Here is a 25,477-nt window from a genome sequence, read left to right as displayed (position 1 = left end):
TAATACATGTCAGGTGGCACCCCAGACCCAGGAGGCCTCCTGTCCTGCTGCTGCTGCTGCTGCTGAGTGCACAACGTCACTCAGTCGTCCCATTTCAAAAACTGACCTTCAATCCAAAACGCGTCTCTCAGATCAAGATCAGCCTCTTCATACAGTTAAAACCCACAAAGGGGTGAAGGTCGGTAACATGGGATTGAATCACCCACATATTTCAGCACCGGCTGACGGCCGCAGAATGCCTACAGAGTTACCAGAACATCCCTGTGGAAAATGCGCTACGAGCTGGGCCCCATGTGTGATGCACTGCCCACTCAACACAAGCAGCTCTGGCAGCGGTTCAAACTGGGTCTTTGGCTCGCCATCCCAGGCACAGCACAGAGTATACCAAAGACAGGAAGAGACAAAAACAACACCGCTTCCAACAAATCAGCTGAAGAACTCAGCGGGAGAGAAAGCGTTCATCAAGGAGGACGAAGAGGACCCCTATTATGTCACCATGTACTACCCAGGTTCAGTATATGTTGGTGAGTACAAAGACATCCAAACCACACGAAAGACTTTCACCGAACTAAGTCCACAAATTAATCAGAGACTCGACGACGGGGACTCTTTCATCTCCTGTTTTCATTCAGTGTAGGGGTTTAGTAATTTTCTGTCGACGGGGGGGTGGGGGGGACCCAGCTGAGGGGGTGGTCAAAGAGGATAGCGGAGGGATTGAAGACGTGGCTCCTTATCAGTGAAGTAACAGACGTGCCGGAGAGAAACATGACAATGTTGGTTTGCAGACTCTATCAAAGTCAATAGTGAAGGAAGACGTACCAAATGCAAACCTGATGAAAGCATGCAAGAGAAGAGCAGGAGAAGAACAACTGTGAGCGGAAGTGTGAGTACTCTGACACAGTTGACAGCCTCGTCTCGTTATACCCTTATGAATAAAGCCAATATCATATTAAAAAAAATTGATAAATGCAGTCCAGTTACTCTTTGTTAATTTCATATTGTGCCTCTAAATTATTCTCTGATATCTCGGGATTGATATTGAAAACAAAAACAAAGCATGACGTATAATCAAAGAATGTTCTTATTGGGGATTAGGTACACACCATGAGGCCAAGAAGATAAGATGATGCGGTGTTACAGAGTTTTTGGCTACAAAGTGAAACAGTTTCCCTGCTCAAGCTGCATACTGTGCGACCATTAGTGGTGTAAGTCCAGATGAAAAAGGTCATGTGGTTGAATGTGAATTGCCTTTAGAGGCCAAGAGAAGGGAAAACTATCCAGTATTTGTTTTGCTGAACAAACTGAAATGCAATTTCATTGTGCTAGCTTTTTCTGCCAGTTTCCCTCAGAGCAGAGACTGGGATCAGTTAACATGTTGCTTGGTCTACCACACAAGAGTATTGTTTTTAGAGAAAATGAAGAAGAAAACTCTTTTTGTGATCAGAGATCTGATATTTTGGTCTAAATATTTCAAGCCTTTAACTTTTGTCGCTTTTATGGGGTCCATACATAACAAAATCAGACAGTCAACCAATTATTATTTATATTACATTGAACTAATAGTATGTCATGAAGGGTTGAAAGCATATATCTGTGAGTCTACTTTACACCATTCAAAAATAAATGACTTTTTATTCGCAGGTGATGGCAGTTCGACCTGCCACTGGAGCAATGGCACAGATGCTACTAATGTTAATATTCATAAATTGTTAACATAGCTGGTCGCACTCTGATGCTCCATTTATACAAAGGCAGAAATCGTCAGGGTTACATATTTCTATGTACAGTCCCTATCAAAATTGAATGGGAATTTCTGATCATTTTTTGACATGCTATATAATTATAATGTGTACAGAAAATCAAAACAAATTATTACATTATTTGATGGACTTGATACTTCTTTTAGATTATAATATGTATTATTTGCTTGTTTACATTTGCTTAAGACACTATTTTTTATCTTAATATATGTGTTGAATAGTTTCATATTTATAGAGTAACATTTAATAGAATAATGTGTATCTATTCAGAATTTTTCATCTTATAACTGTTGAAAAGGATCATAAGGATAATGAGAGTGGTTTAAGTCGTTGGCTTGACTTCTTGCATGCATACAACTGACAAATTCTGCTACAAGATAATGCATCAGTGTTGTTAATCCATTTATATAAAGTCTCCATGACAATGCCAGGGGCCTTTGTTCCATCCATAAGACGTTTGCTTTTTTATACTGCCTACGCCGGCTTCCCCACAGAAAATAATGAACTTAGGCATGTTTACATTACCCCCACCCACTCATCCACAAGGCCGAGACTCAGATGATAGAAAACTATAATGATGATTGTTGGGTTTTTTATGTTTCTAACTTAGCAGACAAAAATGACCTAGTGATTTAATTTTTCTTGCAATTTCTTCTCAAAGTTGTTATGACTTCATATTCCAGTTATTTCTCAAAAATTGGTTTCTTGACATTTGAATTATTTACTTTTACCTTTTAAACATCATTAATACCATAAGTTCCCATTAATTTGATACATAATTTCTGGGAATCTTTGATTCTCATCTATGATTGTGAAAATTATAGCTTTAACCACAATGACAAAATGATGTGTTACACCTTGAAACTATTATGTTTTACAATGATGACATGGAAGTATTGCCACTTTTTTTTTTTAAATCTGAGAAACATGTGTCAGAGTTGCCTATAATAAAAGTTACAAAACGAGTCATCAAAATTTTTTATTAACTGTAATTGCATTTGTGCCAGTAACAGCATATTCATTTTATGAGGAAAAACCCAACTATTCCACATAACACCAGTCCATCACAGGGCAAACACACAGACACGGACAACCACACACACTCACATTCACACCTAGGGGCAATTTAGGGTCACGAATTAACCTTTTGGCCTGTGATAGACTGTGGAATTGATTCATTAATTAAATATTTTTTAAATAATCAATAATTCATGTAATTATTGAAAACCAATTATTGCAAAGGCAATGTATTAGTGTTCTACTATGTCATTTTCAGTTAAATCAATTATAGTGAATGCTCACGCAAATAATCAAATAAGAAGAATGCAAATATTATCATGTGGCTGTTAAGGCAATTGTAGAGTTCATGTATTCATATGTTGTGGTTGCCATTTGTTGGTAGCAGGTCAGAGTGAAAGGTTGATTTTAATTTTTTAACAAATTGATCCCAATTTGTTAATCGGTTTACTTTTAAAATTCAATTCACTAATTTAATTCCCCTTTTTTGTGAAATTATAATGTTAAAAATAACATCCTGGTTATGAACAGGCAAGAACAAAAGTTATCTCATTCTAAAACAGTCTCAAACTCCCTATAAATAGTCTGTCACCGTTATTAAAGAAATACCCCTGTGAGTGAAGCTGAAATGCGCATGCGTGCTGCATCTCCCCCACTCCCTGTCCTCCTGTCGCCTTGGTAACGGGAAAGGGGGGGCTCGCGGCCGGAGGGGAGGAGAGGAGAGGTACCAGGGCTCATCACATGACCGCGCCTCCTCTCATTATCTCTCGCTTTTGGATATACATTGTTCGCTCCTCGGTTCCAAAGCGACCGGAGACCTTTGAGAAGAGCCCGCCGCGTGTCCTCGAGCAGATTCACAGGTCGGCCTAACCGGACTCGGTAAGTGAGGAGCCGCCGAGCCGACGGTTAGCCTGCTAGCGGCTAACGAGCCATTCACGTTATTACCCAGCGTGAGTGGAGACAATGGGGTCGAGGGGCTGGGATGTAGCTCAACCTCGTGTGTTGTGTTAAAAAAATTATAATAATAATGAACGAAGCTGCATTTCTATCACTGCTTCATGCCAACACCCTCCCGTGTTGAACAATCATGCGCATGGAGGAATATTTTTCCTAAACGGGAAACCTTTAAGCCAGCCTACCTGTCATGGCACTGGAGCATCAGTACAGCACAATCACTGATTGTGTTTATAAGTCTTAAAATGTGGCATTTTCCTGCAGTATTTTTCTCCAGATGGATGCAGGGAGGGGGGGGGGGGAGGGGGGGGGGGGTGCTGTATGAGACAGTGCTGATGAGATGTGAATGTACTGTATGTGCATGCATGGAGGCAGTAAGGAGGAGAAGGGTAGATTGAGACCGTGGTGGCGGGTGCTGCATGAGCACTGAGTGTTGTGAGTGGAAGTGACAGCCACTGCCTCCCTGACCTGTGTGAGCTGCATCCAGCACTGAAAGCATGTTCAGCAGGCTGCTCCCTGTATGCACCGCTGCAGGGGCCGAGGTTTTAGCAGCATCTTGGCTCAGCAGCCTCCTGCCATCTGACCACACTGTTTGCTTCCCTTAAAGGCTCAGTTCATTAAACATATGAAAACGTGCACGTAGCGTTTCAATCTGCCCAGCATCCATGTCTAAGACACAATGCAAGGCAGGTAAATACAGGGTTTGTTTTTGTTTGCATTAATATTCCCCTTGTTTTTTAGACATCAAAGTATTGGCATATAGTCATATAATGACCCTAAGTTTATATTCATCAAGTTTAATTTGGCTCATTTGAATGGGAATGAACAATGTACATCTGAATGTTGCTTTGTTTCCTCATTGTATATTCATCTACTTATTCAAGCTCAAGTAATCAACCTTAAAAACATGTAAAATGATTTCTATTCCAACACAGTGGCCTGAATAATGTTCAAATGCTAGCCGGGCCTGTGTGAGCGTGGGTTTGCTCTGGATACAGTCCAAAAGAATGCACATGAGGTTAATTGGTGACTCTTATCACCCTGAGGTGTGAATGTGAGTGTATGTGGTTGTGTCTCTCTGTGATGAATTGGAGTCCAGGGTGTATCCTCACCCATACTCAGCTGGGATTGGCTCCAGCACCTATATAGAGGATGGATAGCTGGATGGATGGCCTAGATTTTGTCTACTTTCCAATATTGCCTCTTATAGCCCAGTCACTGTGATATAAACAATGATTTGCTTCCTGTTTCCATTGTTTAGACACAATAATGTCCTCAGCAGAACACCTCCTCATGAACAAGTTTGTCAGTGCTTGTCCAGTGGAAAAACTGTTTCCTCAACGAATTCAAACATGACTTTTGCCAATGTAGATATATTTCTTATTAACATATATTGACTGATTTGTCATCTCAACTTCTTGGCCCCCCCGAGTAGGTGTACAATCACTAACTTAAGAGGCTGTAAACACCTTCCTGTTTGGAAGGTTTCATGATGGATATCGCTTTCTAATGAATTTATTCATTATAAAGATTGCTGATTCGATTCCATAAATTTTTTTTTTTTTATGCTATTTTTCTTTTTAGTTTGCATTTCCTTAATAATATCACAAAACAACATCTCATGTGAGGCATCGTTGAGGTAACAATATAACTACTCGAGAGGACATGCATCAGGTATTTCTATTGAACGGTTTACGAGCCTACTAACAAAAATATTACACCAAAAGCTGTTGACAATGAGGCCAGAGAAGTCACAGTGTTCAGCTGAACTGTCATAGTGTTGCTCTTTTACTGAATAAGTGTGAAGTAGCCTAATTGTCCATCTGCTCACCCTCAACGGTTGGAGCAGACTCTGCCATTTCTCTGCTACTCCCCACAATAACTCTCCTTGAAGTGATGACAAGAAAATCTTCACAATTGTGCACAAGGGGGCAACATTAGCGGTGCGTGAAGAGCACATTTGATTAGCACACCATGTAGATAATTGAAGATTGTGACTAACACAGGATGTGTACAATAATAATTGTGCTGGACTACAACATTGTAATCACAAACCACACGTATAGGGATCGCTGTTGAACACCATCATGCGTCCGTAGCGATTGTTGTGGATTAAAATAGGGTGAGTCATTATGGCTAACTCAATGTTACCGAGTATCAAAAAGCAAAATTCAATTGCGCTTTAACGTGAAACAGCTGCTGGTAATTCACTTGATGTGGTTAGCACATCTCTCGTTAGAGTCACCAAGTTCGACCTACATCTCTTTTTTAGAAACGTCTCTTTCCCAGTGATTGAACTCCCCGAAATCAAGCAAATCAAATGAAAACTGTTTGAGTGTCTATTTCTGGTCATTTGGGCGCGCCAACGTTTCAAGCCCGCTGCAACAGCCCATTTGTTCAATATAGAACAAGGGGAAGGACGACTCCCCTCCTCCACTGGCCTACTTCCTCTTCATTTTCTCAGTGTCATTTATTTCCGTCTTTCTTCCGTCTTCCTGCAGACATGTCAGACATAGTCCCTCCAGAGGTTAGACCCAAACCGGCCGTCCCTGCCAAGCCCCCAAATGTTGGGGTTCCTTCCCCTTCCAGCCCTTTTGCACCCCAGGTCCCGGGTATCGGAGGAAGCGGCGGCTCGGCTCCCCCTCCGAGCGCCATCCCGGTTCCCATTGGAAGTCACGGTGCGAGCCACGTTGGGAGTCATGCTCTAGGTCACGGTGTGGGTCATGGCGTTGGCCACACCGCGGCTCACACTGCGGCGCACGGCGGGGGTCACGGTCACAGCGGCTCCCACGCCTCCACCGGGGGATCCACTCTTCTGGGGTACATTGGCATTGACACCATCATTGAGCAGATGAGGAAGAAAACGATGAAGACCGGCTTTGACTTTAACATCATGGTCGTCGGTAAGTCACAGTGGGCTGCTTTCCTCCTCCGTTCTTTTTGTCCCTCCGTCCTCACTCACTATTTCCATTGTTTCAGGTCACAGTGGTCTGGGAAAGTCTACTTTGATGAACACTTTATTCAAGTCCCAAGTGAGCAGGAGGAGTGCCGGATGGGCTCGCGACGACAAGATCCCCAAAACCGTGGAGCTCAAGTCAGTGTCTCATGGTGAGTGCACTTGAAGAGATCCCACTGTGCTTTTGAAGCCACGCGTCACATTGAGCGTCTGATTGAACAGAGAAACTACCGGTCATTGGCCATGTATTTATAAGCCCAATGCAGCACACAGTGCCGACTGGAAGCTGCCAAGACAGCTCATTATTTATGTCCAAAAGAGCGCTACGTTTGCTTCATTTACTCTCCCTATCCATCGAGAACATTGTGTTTTATAATTGTAACGTGTGTCATATATAAATCTGTGTGAAAACATCAACCCTTTTCAACCCACTCTGGCTTAAAAGACCCGACACTTAATAAAAGTTTCAGTCGTAAATATTTCCGATGACTGAATGATGAGGGACGGACTTTCTGCTGTTGCATTAGTTGTTACTGTGCAGTGAATAAAATGCCTTTTGTTCACTTTGTATCCCACACCAGTGCATGGCAAAATGGAATTATTCGAGAATAGGTCACAAATAGAAGATCATTGCGTTTTTCACATCAGGTGAGTGGCCACGCTAAGCTGGCAGCCGGAGGGGGGGTAAAAAGAGAGAAATGCTACCAGGAACAGAGGCTAAGTAGTGTGTATAAATAGGCTCTGCTTTGCCTGGAAAGTCGACGAGAGACAAAAAGCCTCGGTCAGTTCAGACACTTTCCAACATCCTTCATTCGGGACGTCAGAGGAAATACTCACATTAGACCTGATCCTGACTTATATTTGTTGATAATGTTATCAGACGTGAGCGTCGCTTTGTTTAGCCTCTCTGATTGCTTTAATAATGACAAAGTCGCCTCCTAAAACAAAACAGAGGAGATTCCTGACCTCCGGACGTTGTTCGTCCTCCATTCCACATGAATTCTCATGCGAAGTTGTTTTTGAATCACTTTGTTTATAAATTAGCCGAGCAGACCTTCCGTCCTCATATCTCATCAATGAAAGGGAAAATGTCAATGAGGCGTGAATGGTAGAAAAGAGAAGAAAATAATGCAGCTTTCGCTCTCAATATTTCCGATTTGCAGACTCCCTGACTGTCAAATTACTCTCGAGAGGTTATTTTAGGAATCTTCACATCTTACTTGTCAAAGGTTGTTTGTTTTTATTTTAATCTGTTGTTATATTGCCGGAATTTAATCAGCCTAGTGATATTATTCACCAGACGTTCTGTCCATTTTTATGAAACACGTTTAAGTGAGCTTCTCCACTAAAGTTTACACAGTTGTGGCCAATGGCCAATGCATACAATGAGAGTATCATGTGATCCACCTTATATAAATAAGGAGTTTCTCTTCTGACATTACGTTCAGTAATGCAAAGCTGGATGCCGTTTTTGCAGGTCCTTTGTGATTGACACCTCTGACTACCCCATGACAAATAGTAATTGCTCTGGCCGGTGCAGATTGTTCTGGCTCCAAATTGCTGAGAGCTTTTATTTGTCGCACATCGATCAGTCCTGTCTCCAAGCTCTTTCGGTAGCTAAAGTAAAAATGTGTTTTCCTGTTACGTACAACTTGGCAGGTTTATTTATGTTCAGCCTCCAAAATATTTGATCAAATCAGATCAGAGATCAAAGCATTAATTTTTCACTTTTATCGGACAGGTTGAGGGTCGTCTCCTTTTGTCTCAGTCAGCCTCGGTAATCTTGCAGAGTCTTTTTTCTCCCCCCCCCCCATGTCCTCAGCCACTCTGTCTTGGTCTGCTGTTGCATCTTTCAGTACAATAGAATATCACGGAATGAAAGGGCACACGCCTTACAGCTGTTAAAAGCTTCACTAATCGTAACCGCATTTTGTACTGGTATCGGACGTTCGCTTCACAAAGGAAAGAATGACAGGTCTTGGTTTTGCTCAGCCTGATACAAAGACGGAACTTAGAGTGTCCTCGGGAAAAGTCGGTTACTCGCTTCTTAGTGTTTCGCGAGGATGATTTGGAATTGTGAACGCTTTCTGTCGTAACCATCAGGTGTGATTTTCATTGGAAAAAGGAACTTCAGTTTATCTACAGTATGGGGAAAAGTCGGTCACTATCTCTAACATTTCCCAAAGTCTAACTTCAGCAACTCTCCCTCAGTGTCACTTTGAAGCCATTGACTGTGGCAGACAGTTATGTATGTCATTTATGAAACTGGTGTGGGACTCCACAGTATGCAGCCTGCGGGATTGCGCTCATTACAGCTTCTGGGACGAGCCAAGCAGCGCTTACGTGTCTTTGATGGCTCACTGCAGCAAGGAATACTGTGATGGTAATGTCAAACCCTTGTACAAAGCTCAGTATTTTGCGACTATAGTGCAGATGATGACGCCCGTCGTCGCCTGCGGTCGACATTGGCCTGACATTATGATGCTGTGGTCGGTCACATGTGCTGCCAGCAGAGATGTGTCTGTCATGTGCTGATGCCACGTCGTATAATTTTACAGTCATTCCGGAGTGTTTGGCAAAATATCAGGCAAAGGCGTTGAGGGTGTTCATGTTTGTACAACCAGTTTGAAATCTGTAATATTTGAAGAAAAAAAACGTTTTTCAAAATGTGTTTTTTCGAAGAAAAGGGAGAAAACAAATATCTGAGTTTTTTTATGAGGCCATAACACAAGCCTCCTTTTCTTGTTTTTAATTCTTTTGTAATGAGAAAAATCACAGATTTTAAGATGATTATCCTTTTTAAAGTACCATTGTTAAGTCAATTTAGACTTTTATAACAGGCATACATTATTAAAAAGAGAATATTAGACAAGTGGTTGTCAAGATTTTCAATATGATCAACTGAATAAACAGTGGTGAAAGCCTACACAACTCGCTATGGACACATCTAAAAGAGGCTCGTTTGCTCCTAATATGTAGATGATGTAATGGTTTTTGATTTCATTATCGCAAGCATATAAACTCATCCCAGCAAAGTGTATCACCTATTTTATTCAAGTCTCTGATGAATACCTGGAAGACACAACATGGAGAATAGTGGTTTTTATTTGTACTATTCCATGCATCCATCTATCTTCTCCACCGAATTATCCAGTTAAAGGAGGCGTTGTGTTTTATTGACAGTATGTCGTCTCAGGGTCTCTCGCTCCCGCTTATCCTACCACTAGAGGGAGCGTTGTGTGAGGCTGGTTAGATAATGTTTAAAGGTCTCTGCTGGTACTGTAAGTGCACGTGTGTTTTATTCACAGTGATCGAGGAGGGCGGTGTGAAGATGAAGCTGACAGTCGTCGACACTCCGGGGTTCGGTGACCAAATTAATAACGACAACTGGTGGGTTGTTCGCCATCATCCACATTGATACAGCCTCAGATCCGTCAGAATGACTTATATCCGACACGTCTCACCAACTCGTCGGCGCGAAAACGTATTTTGAGCACGCGAGTGAACCCGTTCTTCTTCGCCCGCAGCTGGGAGCCCATTTCCAAGTACATCAACGAGCAGTACGAGAAGTTCCTCAAGGAGGAGGTCAACATCACCAGAAAGAAGCGCATCCCCGACACAAGGATGCACTGCTGTCTCTATTTCATCTCCCCGACTGGACACTCGTGAGTCAAACAGTTTGCAAGAGCCAGATATTGTTGCTGAGGCATGCGTTTGCAGGGACGACGGAAGAGGCACGCACGCGCGGTTCATGTCCCTTTACCCAGAAACATTTCATCTCACATTAGTCGCAGCCCTAAATCAAGTGTGCTCTACTTTACGTTGCAAAACACCACACACACACACCTTCCTCCCCTCTGAGCGTCTCACAATTAGCCACATCGGACAACGGTGAAATTGCTCCCTAATGGATAAATGGATACAGTCTTCTGTGTATTACTGCCAGCGCTGGCTCGTCCTTCTTGGCCGGGGGTAATCGAGATTGGCGGGATGTTTTGTGCACGAGGCAGACAGGAACCGGGACACAACCTTTGTCCAATGACTAAGCCCACTTTTCATAAACATTCACGCTGTAAATCTTGTATAATTACGTCCAAGGCAGAGGAAATGCAATGCAACATGTGAAATATGGCTAATAGGTTGGTCACATTTCCTTCAGCGTTTGCATTCTGATCACTGTTGCCGGTGACTTTCCTCAATCGAGCACCTGGCTCAGTTGGCCTCCCTGTCTGTTGCAGTCTTCGACAGCTGGACCTGGAGTTCATGAAGCGCCTGAGTCACTCAGTCAACATCATTCCCATTATTGCCAAAGCCGACACCATGACCATCGAGGAGAGGCAGGAGTTCAAGCAGCGGGTGAGTTTGCACCAATAATCTGACTTAGTATTGGCAAGCCTAAAGGTCAGCTCCAGACTCTGTCTCGACAGCGTATTTCTTCGAGGTTATCGTTGGCGATTTCTTACTTTGATTCGTCTTGTAGGTGAGGAAGGAGCTGGAGATGAGCGGCATTGAATTTTACCCACAGAAAGAGTTTGATGACGACATGGAGGACAAGAGCGACAATGACAAGATCAGAGTAAGAGCTTCTAGGCAACATTCGTCTAATGAGTTTTATTTTTTTTCCTCTGCAGAATAATTCGTCTCTCACACTCTACACTCCAGTCGACCCAGTCCCTCGCACAAATATGCATCATGTCCCCTCTAAGCAGAATGTCAGAGCGCTGATGTGTGTTTGCTTCGTCTCGTGAAGCTTGTGCCGACCCCGCGGTGAACTGATCTGTAGTGAAATGTCTCTTTCCGTAGGAGATGATGCCATTTGCTGTGGTGGGGAGTGACAAGGAATATCAGGTGAATGGAAAAAGAGTCCTGGGGAGGAAGACGGCATGGGGAATCGTGGAAGGTGAGTTCATCAGTTTGTCTTATTTAGAGAGGACTGCAATTCTGTCATAGATGTGTTAACATCTATTTTCTATATATTTTATTTTTTTTTTTTGTAGTGGAAAATCCTAATCATTGTGAGTTCGCTCAGCTGCGAGACTTCCTCATCAGGTAAAACACTTTTGTATATTCACAACCACGATGTAATGAACTGGACGAACGAAAATATTCCACTCAAGCGTTAAAGTCGTATGCTCGTCTTCAGAACTCTCCTCGCCTTCATCATATTATGTATGATTTATTTATAAAGCACTTTTCAAAAACAATGGTGGTAAGTGTTCCTCAATAAATCCATCAGCAATAAAATACACACAATAATGTATTATACAGTATATGATATTGACAATGTGGATCTTTACATATATAGTCTGCAACTGTTGATATAATTTGAGTGTTTTTACACTTCACTCATTTCTTTCCATTATAATTTAAACCATTTAAAAGCATAAAGCATTGCGATGGGAAAAGTCAGAGTTCTCCTGCTGTTGCTGCACCCCATCTGAATTTGTGGCGCCCCCAAGAGGAGGCCTGCCCTAAAATACTCACATCATGACAAACCCCCAAAATAAAGGAAGTCTTTCCATCGCATTCGGTCAATATAAGCCCCCCCAAAAAACTATTGATAATCTATATTTGCATGACTTGAACCAGTTATTATTTTTATTATTACCCTGTTGCATAAATGTGTGAATTTAAACAAAGATTAATGTTGTATCTGAAACAATAAAACAATATTTTTCTTTATCTACTTTTTTAATCATTTTACCTGAATCACAAGTGTAAAGTCAAGTCGTGCCACTGCTTCCGGAGCCGCTCCAGCATGTCTCCCATTGAATCTTTTGATTTGAAGCTGTCAGGTGTTATTTTGAAATGGAAAGTGTCATTCAGCCGATTGGAAACCTGCCCTGTTCACCCGCTTTGCACTGCCGTCGGGCTTCCATATTTAAATGATAATTACTTGAAAGGTCATTGTTCCAGTTAAGCAATGTTTCATCTTCACAACCTGCACAGAAATAACCCCCCCCCCCCCCAAAAAAAAAAAAAAATCAAAACAACAACAGATGTTTTGTGTCTGTGCTCTTGCATGGCTGTTCCTCAGGTCTCACCTGCAAGACTTGAAGGAAGTCACTCACAACATCCACTATGAAACCTACCGTGCCAAGAGACTGAACGAGAACGGCGGTCTGCACCCCATCTCTTCCAACGACACCCAAGAAAGCAACCTGTAGGCCTCCAGCCAGAGGAGGAGGTTCAAAGTGAGAATGAAGCCCGTGCAATGAAGCTGATCGATGAGTCTACAAAATACTATAACCATTGTCACCACAGCGTCGGTGCATGTGGCGAAAAATATATTGAATCTGTCAAATTGGTTTTTGTTTAATTTCCAAAGTCCAGCCGTCCCCCCCCCCCCCCTCCCCCCCTTCACTCTCCTCCCCACGCCACCTCCATCATTCATATCAAACCCCTCCACTTGTTTCAAGGTTTTCTATGCTGCCACTGCCGTGTTTTGTTTTTTGTATCGTCCAGGTTGTACGAGCTCAGAAAGTGCCGCGTTATGTTGCGTATGAGAGGCTCGTTTTCTAGTTTTGCTTTAGCGTCGCAGTCGATGTCTAAATATCAAGCGGACCCAAATTGTTTTCCCCTAAATAATAAAGAAGCATGCGAGACAGCGACGCATGCAGCTCACTCTGCATTCATTCAAGCGCGGGTGAAAATGCTGATTTAAAATTCTCAGCAGCGACTGTTCGTTTGAGGAGAGGACCCCCTGCGGCTTCCACTGTCAGGAGGGCTTAGCGAACATCACATCCTCTTTAACGACCACCTCCGCCGAGGACACAAATGAACAGTTCAGTCAAATAAAGCATTCTACGGAAAGGCGGTTCACGCAGGCGTTAGTGTGAAATTATCCACGAGCGCAGAGCGGATGGTTGCGTGCGCTGCAAATTCCACCCGATTCGCCACAATAACGCAAGCAAAAACGAATCCGTTTGAGCAGCAACGCAGCTCGGCAGTCTTGTTTCCACAGTGCGTGGCGTTCTCCCCACGTCGACTGACAGGCAGTAGACCCGAGGAGGGCCACCCTGATCCAGATCGGCCACAGTCCTGCGTGTTTTTTAATGTCCCCCTGCTTCAACACAATGTAAAGCCTGAAAACAAACCACTCCTTTCAATCTGGAACGTGCCCCAATAATCTGAACAGGATTTAATTTGAAAGCGGAACTCAAACTAACATTCATCACAAGCATAAAGATTGAATTCAGGATTTGATCTACTTAATTTTCTTTTGTTTTTGTTGTTATTTTCAAATGACCACATCCCTATTCTTTGTCATCTTAACCATTTATTGTTCATTCATTTAATTATTGTTTTCTAACCCAAATCATATGATAATTTAAAAAAAAAAGATTTCTTTTCAGCACAGCAGGGATCAGCAGAGAACATAAAATATTTTTCGATATCTTGTGCCATGCAAAATATATGTGATGACGTTTTAAAAGTAAACTTTTTGTGTTTGCCACTTGGTGGCAGCACTCTGCCATAATAAACAGTGACTGAAATCGTGAGTTCACCTCAGAAACCCTGACTGAGGAAGATGTGTGCCCTGATCATGTTTACAGAGTTTGGGTCAGTGCTGAAATATCACCCGGATCAGGTTAACGAGAAATGAGCAGTTTTAACTCTGTGGTCATTTCTGCAGGTGTAAATTATTTTAAAGCATTTTTATTTAATGAGCTGTAATCATGTTTACCAAGTTTGGTTTGGGTTTTTTTTTCCAGGAACTTATACCTTGCTGCCATTTACTGTCTGCAGTAGAGCACAACTATATGCCAAAACAAAAACCTGAAACATTTCAGTACATATCAATATTTTTTTTTTCCCATTTGACTTAATTGATTCTGAAATAAAATGTGACGTCTGCATCCTTATGATATCGGTCGTCCGTGGTTTCAGTGTGGTCTGGGATTTGCACACAAAGATTTGAAGCAGTGTTACAAGTCATTCTGTTTCTACTGTGCATGCTCGTATCCATATTGCCTGTTTGCTTGCAGTCTTTCTCACTCGTCACTGAAACTCCACACCAACTTAAAATTAGTGCTTCAGAATTTGTGATGTGTACATTAAACTGCTGTATCATAAGAAAGCTCTGTTGTCTTAACTGTCCAGAAGGAGAACCGAAGGCCGAACATTCACATATATCATTTAACCCTTTCTATCAATAGAACTTCACCATATTTATTTAATAAACACTTTTGTTTTTTGGGGTTGTTTTTTTTTTGTTGCCAAATTGCTGTGATGAAGTTATGGAGTAATTTTTGTGTGTTATAAAGTTATTTATACATTAATGTCTTATTGTAATTTATCTTTATTTAATAAAAGCACATTTCCATGGTTTTTAAAAATATATTCTTTCATGATTTATATGATTAATATTCATAACACATACTTGGATTGTTCTGATGGATTTTTTTTTTTTTTAATTGAGGCGTTTCTCAATTCACCATCTCACAGACAGCCAGCTCAGATATAATCTCACATATAGCATACAAACACCGGAATCTTCCCAATCGGAAGGAGAACGGGTTCATTTATCATTTTCTAACCATAATGGAAATAATTGCTTGTTTTTCTCACAGAGGCATGTCCTTAGCGAGTGCCTGCTGCCTGGCCCCGCAGCCACACTTAACGTCCGGTAGGGGTAGCGTGAATAGGTATACCATGCCGATGATAATGAGCAATGAGTGTTTTGAGTCACCCACATCTTGAGCCAACATTGTACACAAAAGGAGTTGCAGCACTTTTTGGAGTGAGTTTCATTACAATCTGTAACCAATCTTCTACAGAAGCAGCTGATCTGCAGTCTCTTATAGTCAGAGAGCTTGCCGTGAGTGTCCTTCAACGTGAAGCCATTATGCACTTGATTCTTTACATGTGTATGAATGTTATATTCGGCAATTAGTCCAAACTTTACTTACGGGACCTAAATCATATTGTCAAAGTGTGATTACAAGGCAGAACTACCCTTCAATTGCTGCACTAATAGAGTAACATCTTTTGGCGGATGCATGTGTGAGGGTTTTGGGCAGCTTGTTTCTCATTGTAAAAACAAGCGTCATCGAACAGTGGCAATCCAATTTCTTCACAGTCTGTGTCTTATGCTTCTGTCTAAACCCCATTGGATACTTGTGAGATCAACTTATGCCAGGATGACTAACACAACCCTCTTGGCTGACTTACAACAAATGCTGGTTGCAAAAAGGATTCCCTCACCGGGCTGCTAACCACCAAAATGCACAGTCGTTGTTGCTGTGTATGATTCATGCACACACTACTGATATCCCTGTCAAATTATTAAACTGGCAAGTTGCCAATATGTGTTATTCCTTAAGACTGCACTCACCAAATCCACCAAACACGAGTCAATGGCTACAAGCTGTTTACCGATGGCAGAGAAGAGCTGGAAAATTCTTCATGGATGCAAATGACAATCAAAAAATGAACAGGCCTTCCAGTGGTATGATATATATTGCCAAGAAGCGTCGTTAAAACAAAGGAATAATCTATCTAATCTATTTGTTCATGGTTTAAATACAAAAGCCTGAATCAGAAACTTACAACAACAGTTTGACCCTCTGAACGCAACCACCGGAAATGGGAAACAGATTCACTAGGGAACATTTTCAGACCAGAGTCCTACTGGATGTGAAACCTTATAGGAAACGTCTTCAAACTTTTGGATTTTCAATATGATCAACATATATCTTTTGCTTTTCACCCCCAAATTAATGAAGCTCATCATCAACAACTGATTCACAGATACAGTTCACCAAAAGTTACCATCAAATTACCAGCATGCCAGTTCGAGCTGCAAAGTGTGTTTGTGTACCATTTCTTACCGAGAGGATAATTCTTTATTTAAAAAAAATATATATATATTTTGGCAGTGATGGAGAGCAAACAAGGGAGCTATAGACTCTCAAAAAGACAAATCATGCAAACACAGTTACTGTGATCAAGTACTTTCAACTAGTTAAAAAAAACTGCACTCAATCTCTTGCCTGGAGCTCATTGCAATGGTTCAGCTGAGAGTGAATGAGCCTTACTGGTGGCTTGTGCTGTGCCATTTGTTGCCTGTACTACCATGGTCAACTGGCAACATTTTAAGTCTTGACTCACTGTCTTGAGATGAAAGAATCTACAGAAAACTGCAGTTGGTACTGCATAGACAAGGGAGACCAATGGCTTTGTTTTATTTCTACTAATACAATGCCAATACTAATACAGCACTTCAGGACAAAACTGAACTTTGGTGGGCTCCCTTCTCTCAAGTAACATTATTATCAACTATGTGCACTTAAACACTTAGACCACATCCACATAAGCCAAAACAATCTTTTTTTCTCCCCGAGGTTCTCAAAAACATTTCTGTCCAAACGTCACTATGAACACGGCTCAACACGAGGCTTCAGGGCATGCAGTACACATGCCCGGCCTTTAGGGGCGCTGTGACTCACCAAACACACCAAAAATGCAGAAGACAGAGCAGATATAAATTTAGAAGTCCACTCCTGCTCATAAACCTCTATATAACTCTGAGTTCTATACATCTCTGGCCGTGCTCTTCCTGCTCCGAGGGTCATTAACTTCTGCAGCTCCACCGGAGCTTGTGTCTCTGATTGTGGTGGTTATTAAAAGTATACAGGAGGATTTTCAGGAATTTTAGGAAAGAACCGCCCTCTCCACCGTTTGAAAAAAATGCGCATGCGCAACGCTGTACCTGTTCCCGAGACGGAACGCCTACTAAAACGCGTGCGAGAGACATGCACGAGCCCAGTTCTCCTCGTGCACGCTCTGTTTACAAGTCACAAATCGGCATCGCTCACATAAGCTCACTTTACAAGAAGATTTGCACCAGAGGGGGTGAAACTGTGTAAAAATGTCCAACAATAATGCGTCGGGACAGCCACCGGAATGATGAGAACCGTGTGGAGTGAGCTGCGCGCAGGAACAAGCACGTACGACGGGCTTACGTCATATATCACCAGAATGATTGACAATTGGGAGGACCAGTTATTTTTTAGATCCACCCGGAAGAAGAAAATCCTCTACTATACCTTTAAGTGACATTGCGGACCGTGGTGGGGCAGGTGGGAGGGACCCGTGTTCCCAAAAAACTAAAACACCGCCTCATGTGGATGACAGGCCAAAAACAGAACGTTTAGGTTAACCGGTTTCATGGTTTGGACAGCTCCTAAGTTCATCAGCTCTGTCCACCAATCTAATCCACCCTCTGCTGGTGGACTGTCTTTATCCAATGATGGTTCCCATACCAGTCCAGATTTCTCTCATATTGTTCTTCTGGAGCTTCCAACTTCCTCTTGCATTTCTCCTTCACCTCTTGGATCTTTATCTTCCTTCCTGTTTTTTTCTCACCTCCAACTTGTCACCAAGCTTGAAGTCCTCTTGTTTTTGTTGAGGATGGCCTTGGTGTCCTTTGTTTTCCCTTGCTTATTGTTAGCATAACAAAGGACAGTCCTGGCTGGGATGACGGAATCCACACAGAAGTTTATTTAAATGGTAACACTCTGTGAGGATATTGATGTCCTTGTCGAGTCCCAGCCAGCCTGTCACCTCAAACCAGCCCTGCAGTGTCACCAGAGCGGCCACTGACGACCTCCTGACAGCCCGAGTTGTTGGTGGCGGGCTCTCCACCAGAAGCAAGTACTGAGGTGCCATTGAAACTCCCCCTTTTGTGATCCAGCTCTCTTGTTCCAGTGCAGGGAGTGGGGCATAGCCAGCCGGCCTGAGTGCAACTGTTCCCTCATAAACACAAATCCGGCTGGCCATAGGAACACTAACAAAGCAAAAAGTACAGACCATTCACCATTACGTCTGAAAAATGAGGCATGTTGTGTGAAGAAGAGTGAAGAAAAGGTCACCAATACACCTGGAAGGATGCGTCCAAGTCATAAACATAGTCAAAAGTGGGGATAAAATTGGAGACATCGTGGCAGGCAGCATGCATCTTGCACACGCACAGTGTATGGCGGCCATCTTTTCCACTCCTATTAAACAAAGGGTGTGTGCAAAAAATGACTCCTTTCTCCTTATCTATCGACTTTCACACAACCCTGTGGATGACATCACGGGGTTAAGGAAAGGTGTGAGAAGGCTTCCTAAAGTAGTTAGTGAAAGGCGATCACGTTGGGGTGGCAGTCGGACCGCACTTTCACTGAGCGACGTCATAATAATGCGACAGCACAAGTCAGTGACGTCTGCCGTAGTGTTGGAAGGAACTACAAGTTTACAAAAATGGACTATAAAAAGCGCATTTGGGTTTTAGATGATTTAAAGTTGCTCAAAGCAGATTATCGATTAGGTACTTACATGATCTGCGTCCTTTTTCCACCAGGGTGATTTTCCATAAATGCTTGGATGAGCGGGTCCCTTAAAATGCTGTCGCCACAAGGAATTGTGGGGCAGCATGAGCTCCGTTGTGAAAGGATGCATCAGTGCTATCCTATGCTTAAGGAGGCTGTAAAGGAAGCAACGAGCCTCCTTATCTTTGCTTATTGAGAATTCGGACAGTCCTTATCATGGCCGCGACACAAAACAGTTCCGGGGTAAAGTGAAAGTCAACAGATAAGGAGTTCAGAGGGACATTTCAGACGTACCCAAAAGTAAATATGTTTCTGGGTCTGCATGTTTTCAGATGGATATTTTCTGATCATGTTTACAACTTATTACAGCTAAAGTACCAGTGACTAAGAACATGTTCACAATACCTTATTTGATCCTAATCAGAGTTTTTCCCTGAAGAGAAAAACTGTTTGGTTTGGGCGACATTAACAAGCCCACAAACTCTGAACCGGAGCTAATAAGCGATCTCTTAAATTGAATTGAATCGAAGTTTGCCTTTTTATTTTGCAAAACAAAGCAAGTCACTCTTCCACAGAAGAGGTTTGTGAGACAAGTCATGACGAAACAGCAATGCAGCACAAAACAAAAAGCTTTGTCAACATCAGAGCTCCATTGAGGGATCCCGACTCTTTACCACTTTGATGAGGGTCTGGATTCTATTCTACACCCAGTGAAAGTCAACGCACAACTTATAGAAATAGTGGGCTACAGCTCAGTTTGTAGAGGTATTTGTGGAAGCTAACATGTTATTTTTAATGTTGAGCAATGGATGGCACTGGACCAGCAACTTACCGAAATACTTTTTTGAATTAACCTCCCTTTGAAAGTCTATTTTCCTCCATACCATTCTTAAAAACAGTTTCAAAAACAGACACAGATGACAATATAGGTTAAAAAAGGATTCCACTGACTGCAATGACTTCATAGAATATATTGATTAACTTTATCTATATCTTTCTTGCTTTAAGCTCCTTGGTCTATTCATAATTTGAAGATTGAAAAAGCCCCTTACAGAAATAAATCAGCTGGCAAAGGAAAACCCTAAAAAAAAAAAGCTTTTATACAAAAATAAAAAAACCCAAAACATTCTGTGGCAGAGAGGTGAATGAGCACCTGATTCACTTCAGGTGCTCATTCACCTCTCTGCCCATAAAGGAGGAGCCGCCCAGAGACACAGTGTGACAGGTGGAGGAGACACAGACACTGGACAGAGCCTGCAAGAGGAGCTGTACATGTATGAAGCTTGGTTTTCATTTATTTACAGTTTTTTCTCTATCGATAAGACACCGTTCTTGAAAAATAGCACACATTTCCCCAAACACTGCACCCTGTTTTGTTTATTAGGACATAGTTCGCTGCACACTTGTGTCAAAAGCACACTTTATTGTCAAAATTTTAACTTTGTTTTCGAAATCAGCGCACACAAAGCAAAAGTAGGTCACTGTATTGGTAAATACAAAACACTCTTCTCTTACTGTGTTTTCACATGAAGTCTGAAAAAAAAAAAAAGATACAATCCTCAAAAATGACAAAACGCAAAAGGCATCCGATAAATGAATTAGAGGGGGCCATTGCAGTGCCTGACTGTACATTACAAAATAAAAATAATGTTAGACAAAAACAAATGTGTGCTGTGAGTGAAAAGTGTTTTCAAATGAGCAAAAAACGATGTTCAGTGTTTCGCAAAAAGAGTGCAAGAGTTTTGGAAACTGTATGCAAACCATTACTAGTGTTCAAGGTTTTGACACCAGAGGCCTGTTTTTGAGAAATGTGTGCAGTGACTCTATGCAGGGAATGGAATTTAGTGTCTTATCAATCGAGAAAAACTGTAATAAAAGAAAGGTTTTTGGAATTCCCATCTCCGCGCCGGTGGTGCCGGAGTATAGCACTCCAGGGCTCCGGAGTGGCGCATGTCGGTGACGGCCGGAATGGCGGTGGTGGCAGACCAGGTAGGAGGGGTAGGGTAGGAGAGGCAAGCTGATCTGGTCCCAGCTCCGGTCCCGGCTCCACAGAGGAAGGCCTTGACGGGATGGTGCGGAGGCGGTCCCCGCACACACCGGCAGCAATGACTAAATCTGGCGGTGGGGGTATGTGGCAGAAGGATGAGGCAGTGCACCTGATTCACATCCCGTGCTCATTCACCTCTCTGCTAAAGGAGTAGCTGCCAAGAGACACAGTGGGCGCTTGTTCAATCAGGCACTTTTACTGACATATTGCGAAAAACCCACAACTGGGAGGCTCACCGACTTGGTGGTGCTCACTGCGCCGGCGTGGGGCTGCCACATGTGGCGAGCCGGTCTCGTGTTGGACCTGGGGGTGCCGGGGTGTGCAGGTGATGGATCTCCTGTGTCTTCTGGGGCCCTGATGTGCTGGGGACACATCCTAAGCTGATATTGGCTTAGGCTCCGGCCCGGGTCTGGGTGGGGCTGGAGTGTGCAGGTTGACCCCCTCTGGCTCCGGTTGGGCCCGCGCTGGCACCTGGAGGTTTGTCCCATTTTGGCCAACCCTTGGCTGGGCTGGCTTCCCGGGATTGACTGAGATTGTCTACATGAGAATGTTCTTTTTTTTATCTCCAAATTTTTTCTTATTCGGTGGGCCTAATACTCTTCCGTATTTTACTGGCACGTGAGCCGAAGAACTATTTATCATGGCGGAGGTGTGCATGTGCAGTAACAGTGCTCCATAGCCTCCAACAGTCTCTGCAAGGGGGAATCGCACCCGTGAAAGAATAGTTCCACTTTGCGAGGCGGTCTAAAACATAAAGTCACATATGATGTGGATTCGAATAAAGGAGTCATGTAAACAGAGGTGAAGAACATTTTGCAGATATACTCGTTTTCGTTGTCTTGATAACGGAGCCTTTAGGACTCGCGACAAGTGCCAGGCCCCGTTTTACGCGACAACTAATACAAGTGTATCCGCAAAACTTTCTTCACTTTTGAGGCATCCGTTTACATGATAGTGGTGTGCGGATCCACACCAGTATCATGTAAACGGTACTGGTGTGCGGATCCACTCTATCCACAAAGTTTTTATCCCAGCTCCCAAAGAGGAAAGATTCTTTCACTGTTGCTAATCCATCTTGCAGAGACTGCCGGAGGCTATGTAGCCTGTTGATGCATATGCGCATATCTCTCCCTCCCTCGCCTTCCTTCTGCTCATCCACTTGTAAACAAAGTAACAGCGCCCCTAAAGGCCCGGCATGTGTACTACATGCCCTGAAGCCTTGTGTTGAGCCGTGTTCATACTGAGGTGTGGACATAATTTCTTTGGGGAAGGCTGGGGAAATAAAAGATCGTTTTTTTCGTCATGTGGATGTACCCTTACTTACTCAGCCCCCCCAACCCCCTCCCCGCACATGACTCAACAAACTGGGTGAAACAAACTCCTAAAACTGAACTATAGTTAATGACTCAACAATTCGCAATGTAGTAATGTTCTCAACATTACGAAATGTCCAGAATTTCAAGAAAGTCCAGTTACTTCTGGTATTTAAAGCGATGGAAATTGCAGAGCAATTGTATTTCCACACATTGTCCATTGTTTGAAATGTAGTGAGGGAACAGGAAGTGTGGACTGCAGGATTAACCCGTGATCGCTGGAAAAACAAATCAAGCTTGACATAAGTTGGCGATAAATGGGATTTTTTTTGGATACATACATTAAATGCAGTACACAGTACACTGGATACGCACAACAACCAAAAAATATACCGGAATTTAAAGTGTCTCTTGGCTTGGCTGGAGAAAAAAAAACCCAAAACCTTTCTAGACAATGGTATCTGCTGAAGACGATTTCCGCCCAAACTTTCACACCAGTCACAGCAAAAAGCGACGTATGCTGTTTGCTGGGGTTGAATTGTGTTTTTAATATTCATACTTCAATAGTAAGCAAATAGCTGTGTACGTAACCATGGAATCGTCATTTGCATCTGTGAAGGCTTCCAGCTGACAGGGACGGATCCTGGAGAGTCAACCTGCATGACGTTCTTTAAATATAAGGAACGTCAGGTTATTCTGTATGACGCCTCTTCTTCACAGCTGTTCACGGAGCTGCAACATTCTGCAGTCCCGTGTTGATAAAACATTACAACCCCAAATTCTTTTCCTTTTTTTCTCTTGTACCTTAGTTATTTTGTAGCTCGCTACCACAGCAAGAAAAAAGACAGCAACAACAATGATATAAATGCTTTATTCAGCGTGAAATTAATAAATTTAAAAGAGCTGATTACATTGGAACCAACTGATGATAGAAATGACACTGTTGGACACTTTTGATATCATACTTGTTTTTACTGTTGTTTTTGATTAGAACAAATGATTAGAACAAATGTTTATTTTAATGGAAGAAATACAACGTTTTAAGTGATTAAAACCAACACTTCTCTGAATGGATGACTGTTTTCCCAACATAACAGTGTATATGTTTGTAAATTACATGCAATTATTGAATCACAAATCTATTATCAATCCCTTTGTATTGTGTCCAATAATAACCTGTCATGTCGTGTCTCCTCAATGTCAGCATGTAATCACACCACAAATTACAAGTTCTCCTCGATGTCGTTCGCTCATCTGAAACGCCAGCGTGTTCTAGCGTGCACAGTGTCACGGTGTAATTCTGCTGTGTGTCTCGGGAGGTACTTGTCCAACGTGAAGTTCTCAGTGTGTTAGGCTACCACATCCACTGAGGACCTTATCTGGCAGACCTCATCTGGTGTGCGTGGACGTGTGCAGGAAAGAGAAAAGCACAGATCAGGAGAGAGCACAGCTACCGAACCCACCCCCCTAATGTCACAGACTTTATTGAATGAGCATTTAATCTGCAGAGGAACTAGCCCCGATGACAGATTATGGCAGAGGCAAAAATAAAGGCTATTTCCCCCTCGTGGACATGAACAAGCAGTTTATGCTTATTACCACAGGATCACCGCAACACGCCCCCTGCTGGCCTCCTGACGAACTGTACGTCTGCTCCAGTGAGTCAACAAAATGGCTGACCGGACTGATGTGTAATGACAGAGGATAGCTAACAGACACTGATCTGCGAGTGTTTACAACACACACAGAACAATACCTTGGCAGCAAACCACATCTGATGGGTTAGTACTTATCAAACATATTCTTTTTAAAGTGGACTTTATTTAATCTGTAATTGAGAAAAAACAACAACAAAAAAACAAACAAAAAAAATGTTTGGAAATGTTAGTTGTTAGATTGAATATGAATATCTAAAACAAATAACTAGCACACAATGAAGAAATATGAACAAAAAGTTTTAGAAATAGGTTTGTAAGTAAAGCATTCAAAGCTTGACATATGTAACGTGTTACACAATCACACCACATGGTGGTGCAATGGTTAGCATTGTGGCTTCACAGCATTAATGTTGTGGGTTTGAATCCCTCTTGTGTAGATTTTATGTTCTCCCTGTGTGTGTGTGTGTGTGTGTGTCTTTTGATCCCAAGGGTAAAAATCACGCTGAAGTTAATGACCTGAAAAGGATGTGTGTGTGTGTGTGCGTGTGTGTTTGCCCGTCGCCCTGCGTTTGCCCTACGACGGCGTTCGCCTCTTCAGCATCCAGGTATCCCGAACGAAATGAAGTGCTATAGAAAAAATTTTATGAAGGTGCAGATATTTCACAAGATTAAAAAAAAAAACATACATTAAGTAAAATTCTTCTTTAGCCTCACCTTGATGACACGTCGATGCAAAAAACACAACTTTCCTTGTTTTAATGGACCTTTTCTGTTCTCTTTGGACTCGTGTGTCCATGTGTGTTGAAATTTGAAAAAGCGCTCGTACTGACAGGCGCTACGTAAATAAAGCTGTCTTGCATTGTTATTGTTCTCCCTTTTTTTTTTTTTTAAACCCTCCCAATGACAGGCACAGCCGGATTCCACATATACCAGGGGAAAATCCACAGACAGAAAAACAAAAATGTTTCTTGGGTGAGGATGTTTTCAGTGAATTTGTCTGTAATGTCACTGCTTCAAAATAGGTCAAGATCTTGTGTGGTGGTCAGGTGAGGTATGGGGGGGGTTAAATTCCAGCCTATCCAGAAGTGTCTGGAACAAGGGGAAGATGCACAGCTTTTTAGAAAAACATCAGTCTGTAGTTTGGACATAATTTTCCAGGTTGCTGGTGGTTGGCTCCGCCCCATCTCGTGAAGCCCCTCCCACCCGGCTCGTGCGTTCAGTCTGGAGGAGGAATCTGAACCCCCCCCCTCCCACCACCACCAACCCCCCCTTCCCTCTGAGGCTAACTGCCGCTTGTCTCTACCTCCAACTACCGTCGCGTTATTGTGCGCCTGCCTCAACCATTACTGCAGCTCCGTCTCTCCAGGCAGAGGTGCTGCTGCTGCTGCTGCTCCCCCCCCCCCTCGTCCGCACACACCGACCTGTCACTTCCCGGACCCTCCACACTCACCTTCA

At 42.7% G+C, this 25,477-nt stretch overlaps 1 protein-coding gene across 3 annotated transcripts; it reads left to right on the top strand.

Moving 5' to 3' along the window:
• Positions 1 to 399: 399 nt before the first annotated feature.
• Positions 400 to 14,888, top strand: septin3 (septin 3). 3 transcript variants are annotated; one of them, XM_080520684.1, is made up of 10 exons: positions 400 to 524; positions 6,233 to 6,634; positions 6,711 to 6,839; positions 9,996 to 10,077; positions 10,215 to 10,352; positions 10,926 to 11,043; positions 11,168 to 11,263; positions 11,491 to 11,587; positions 11,685 to 11,736; positions 12,725 to 14,888. In XM_080520684.1, exons 1-10 carry the CDS (start codon positions 497 to 499, stop codon positions 12,852 to 12,854), a joined length of 1,272 nt encoding a protein of 423 aa, XP_080376810.1. In that variant the 5' UTR covers positions 400 to 496; the 3' UTR covers positions 12,855 to 14,888. The 3 variants fall into 3 exon arrangements, with proteins under 3 accessions (XP_080376810.1, XP_080376812.1, XP_080376811.1); XM_080520686.1 differs by having other exon boundaries at positions 11,491 to 11,535; positions 12,725 to 12,855; XM_080520685.1 differs by lacking the exon at positions 400 to 524 and adding an exon at positions 755 to 883.
• Positions 14,889 to 25,477: the final 10,589 nt, after the last annotated feature.

The sequence above is a fragment of the Blennius ocellaris genome (genome assembly GCF_963422515.1).
Source record: "Blennius ocellaris genome assembly, chromosome: 3".
NCBI classification, from domain to species: domain Eukaryota; kingdom Metazoa; phylum Chordata; class Actinopteri; order Blenniiformes; family Blenniidae; genus Blennius; species Blennius ocellaris.
Note: the sequence above shows the minus strand (reverse complement) of the source record. Positions and strands in the feature narration are given on the sequence as shown.

Coding starts and splice junctions, on each gene's coding strand:
- septin3 (XM_080520684.1), top strand. CDS start 497: ATGTACTACCCAGGTTCAGTATATGTTG. Junction 10,078..10,214: donor CAAATTAATAACGACAACTG/GTGGGTTGTTCG, acceptor CTTCGCCCGCAG/CTGGGAGCCCATTTCCAAGT. Junction 11,044..11,167: donor GGCAGGAGTTCAAGCAGCGG/GTGAGTTTGCAC, acceptor TTCGTCTTGTAG/GTGAGGAAGGAGCTGGAGAT.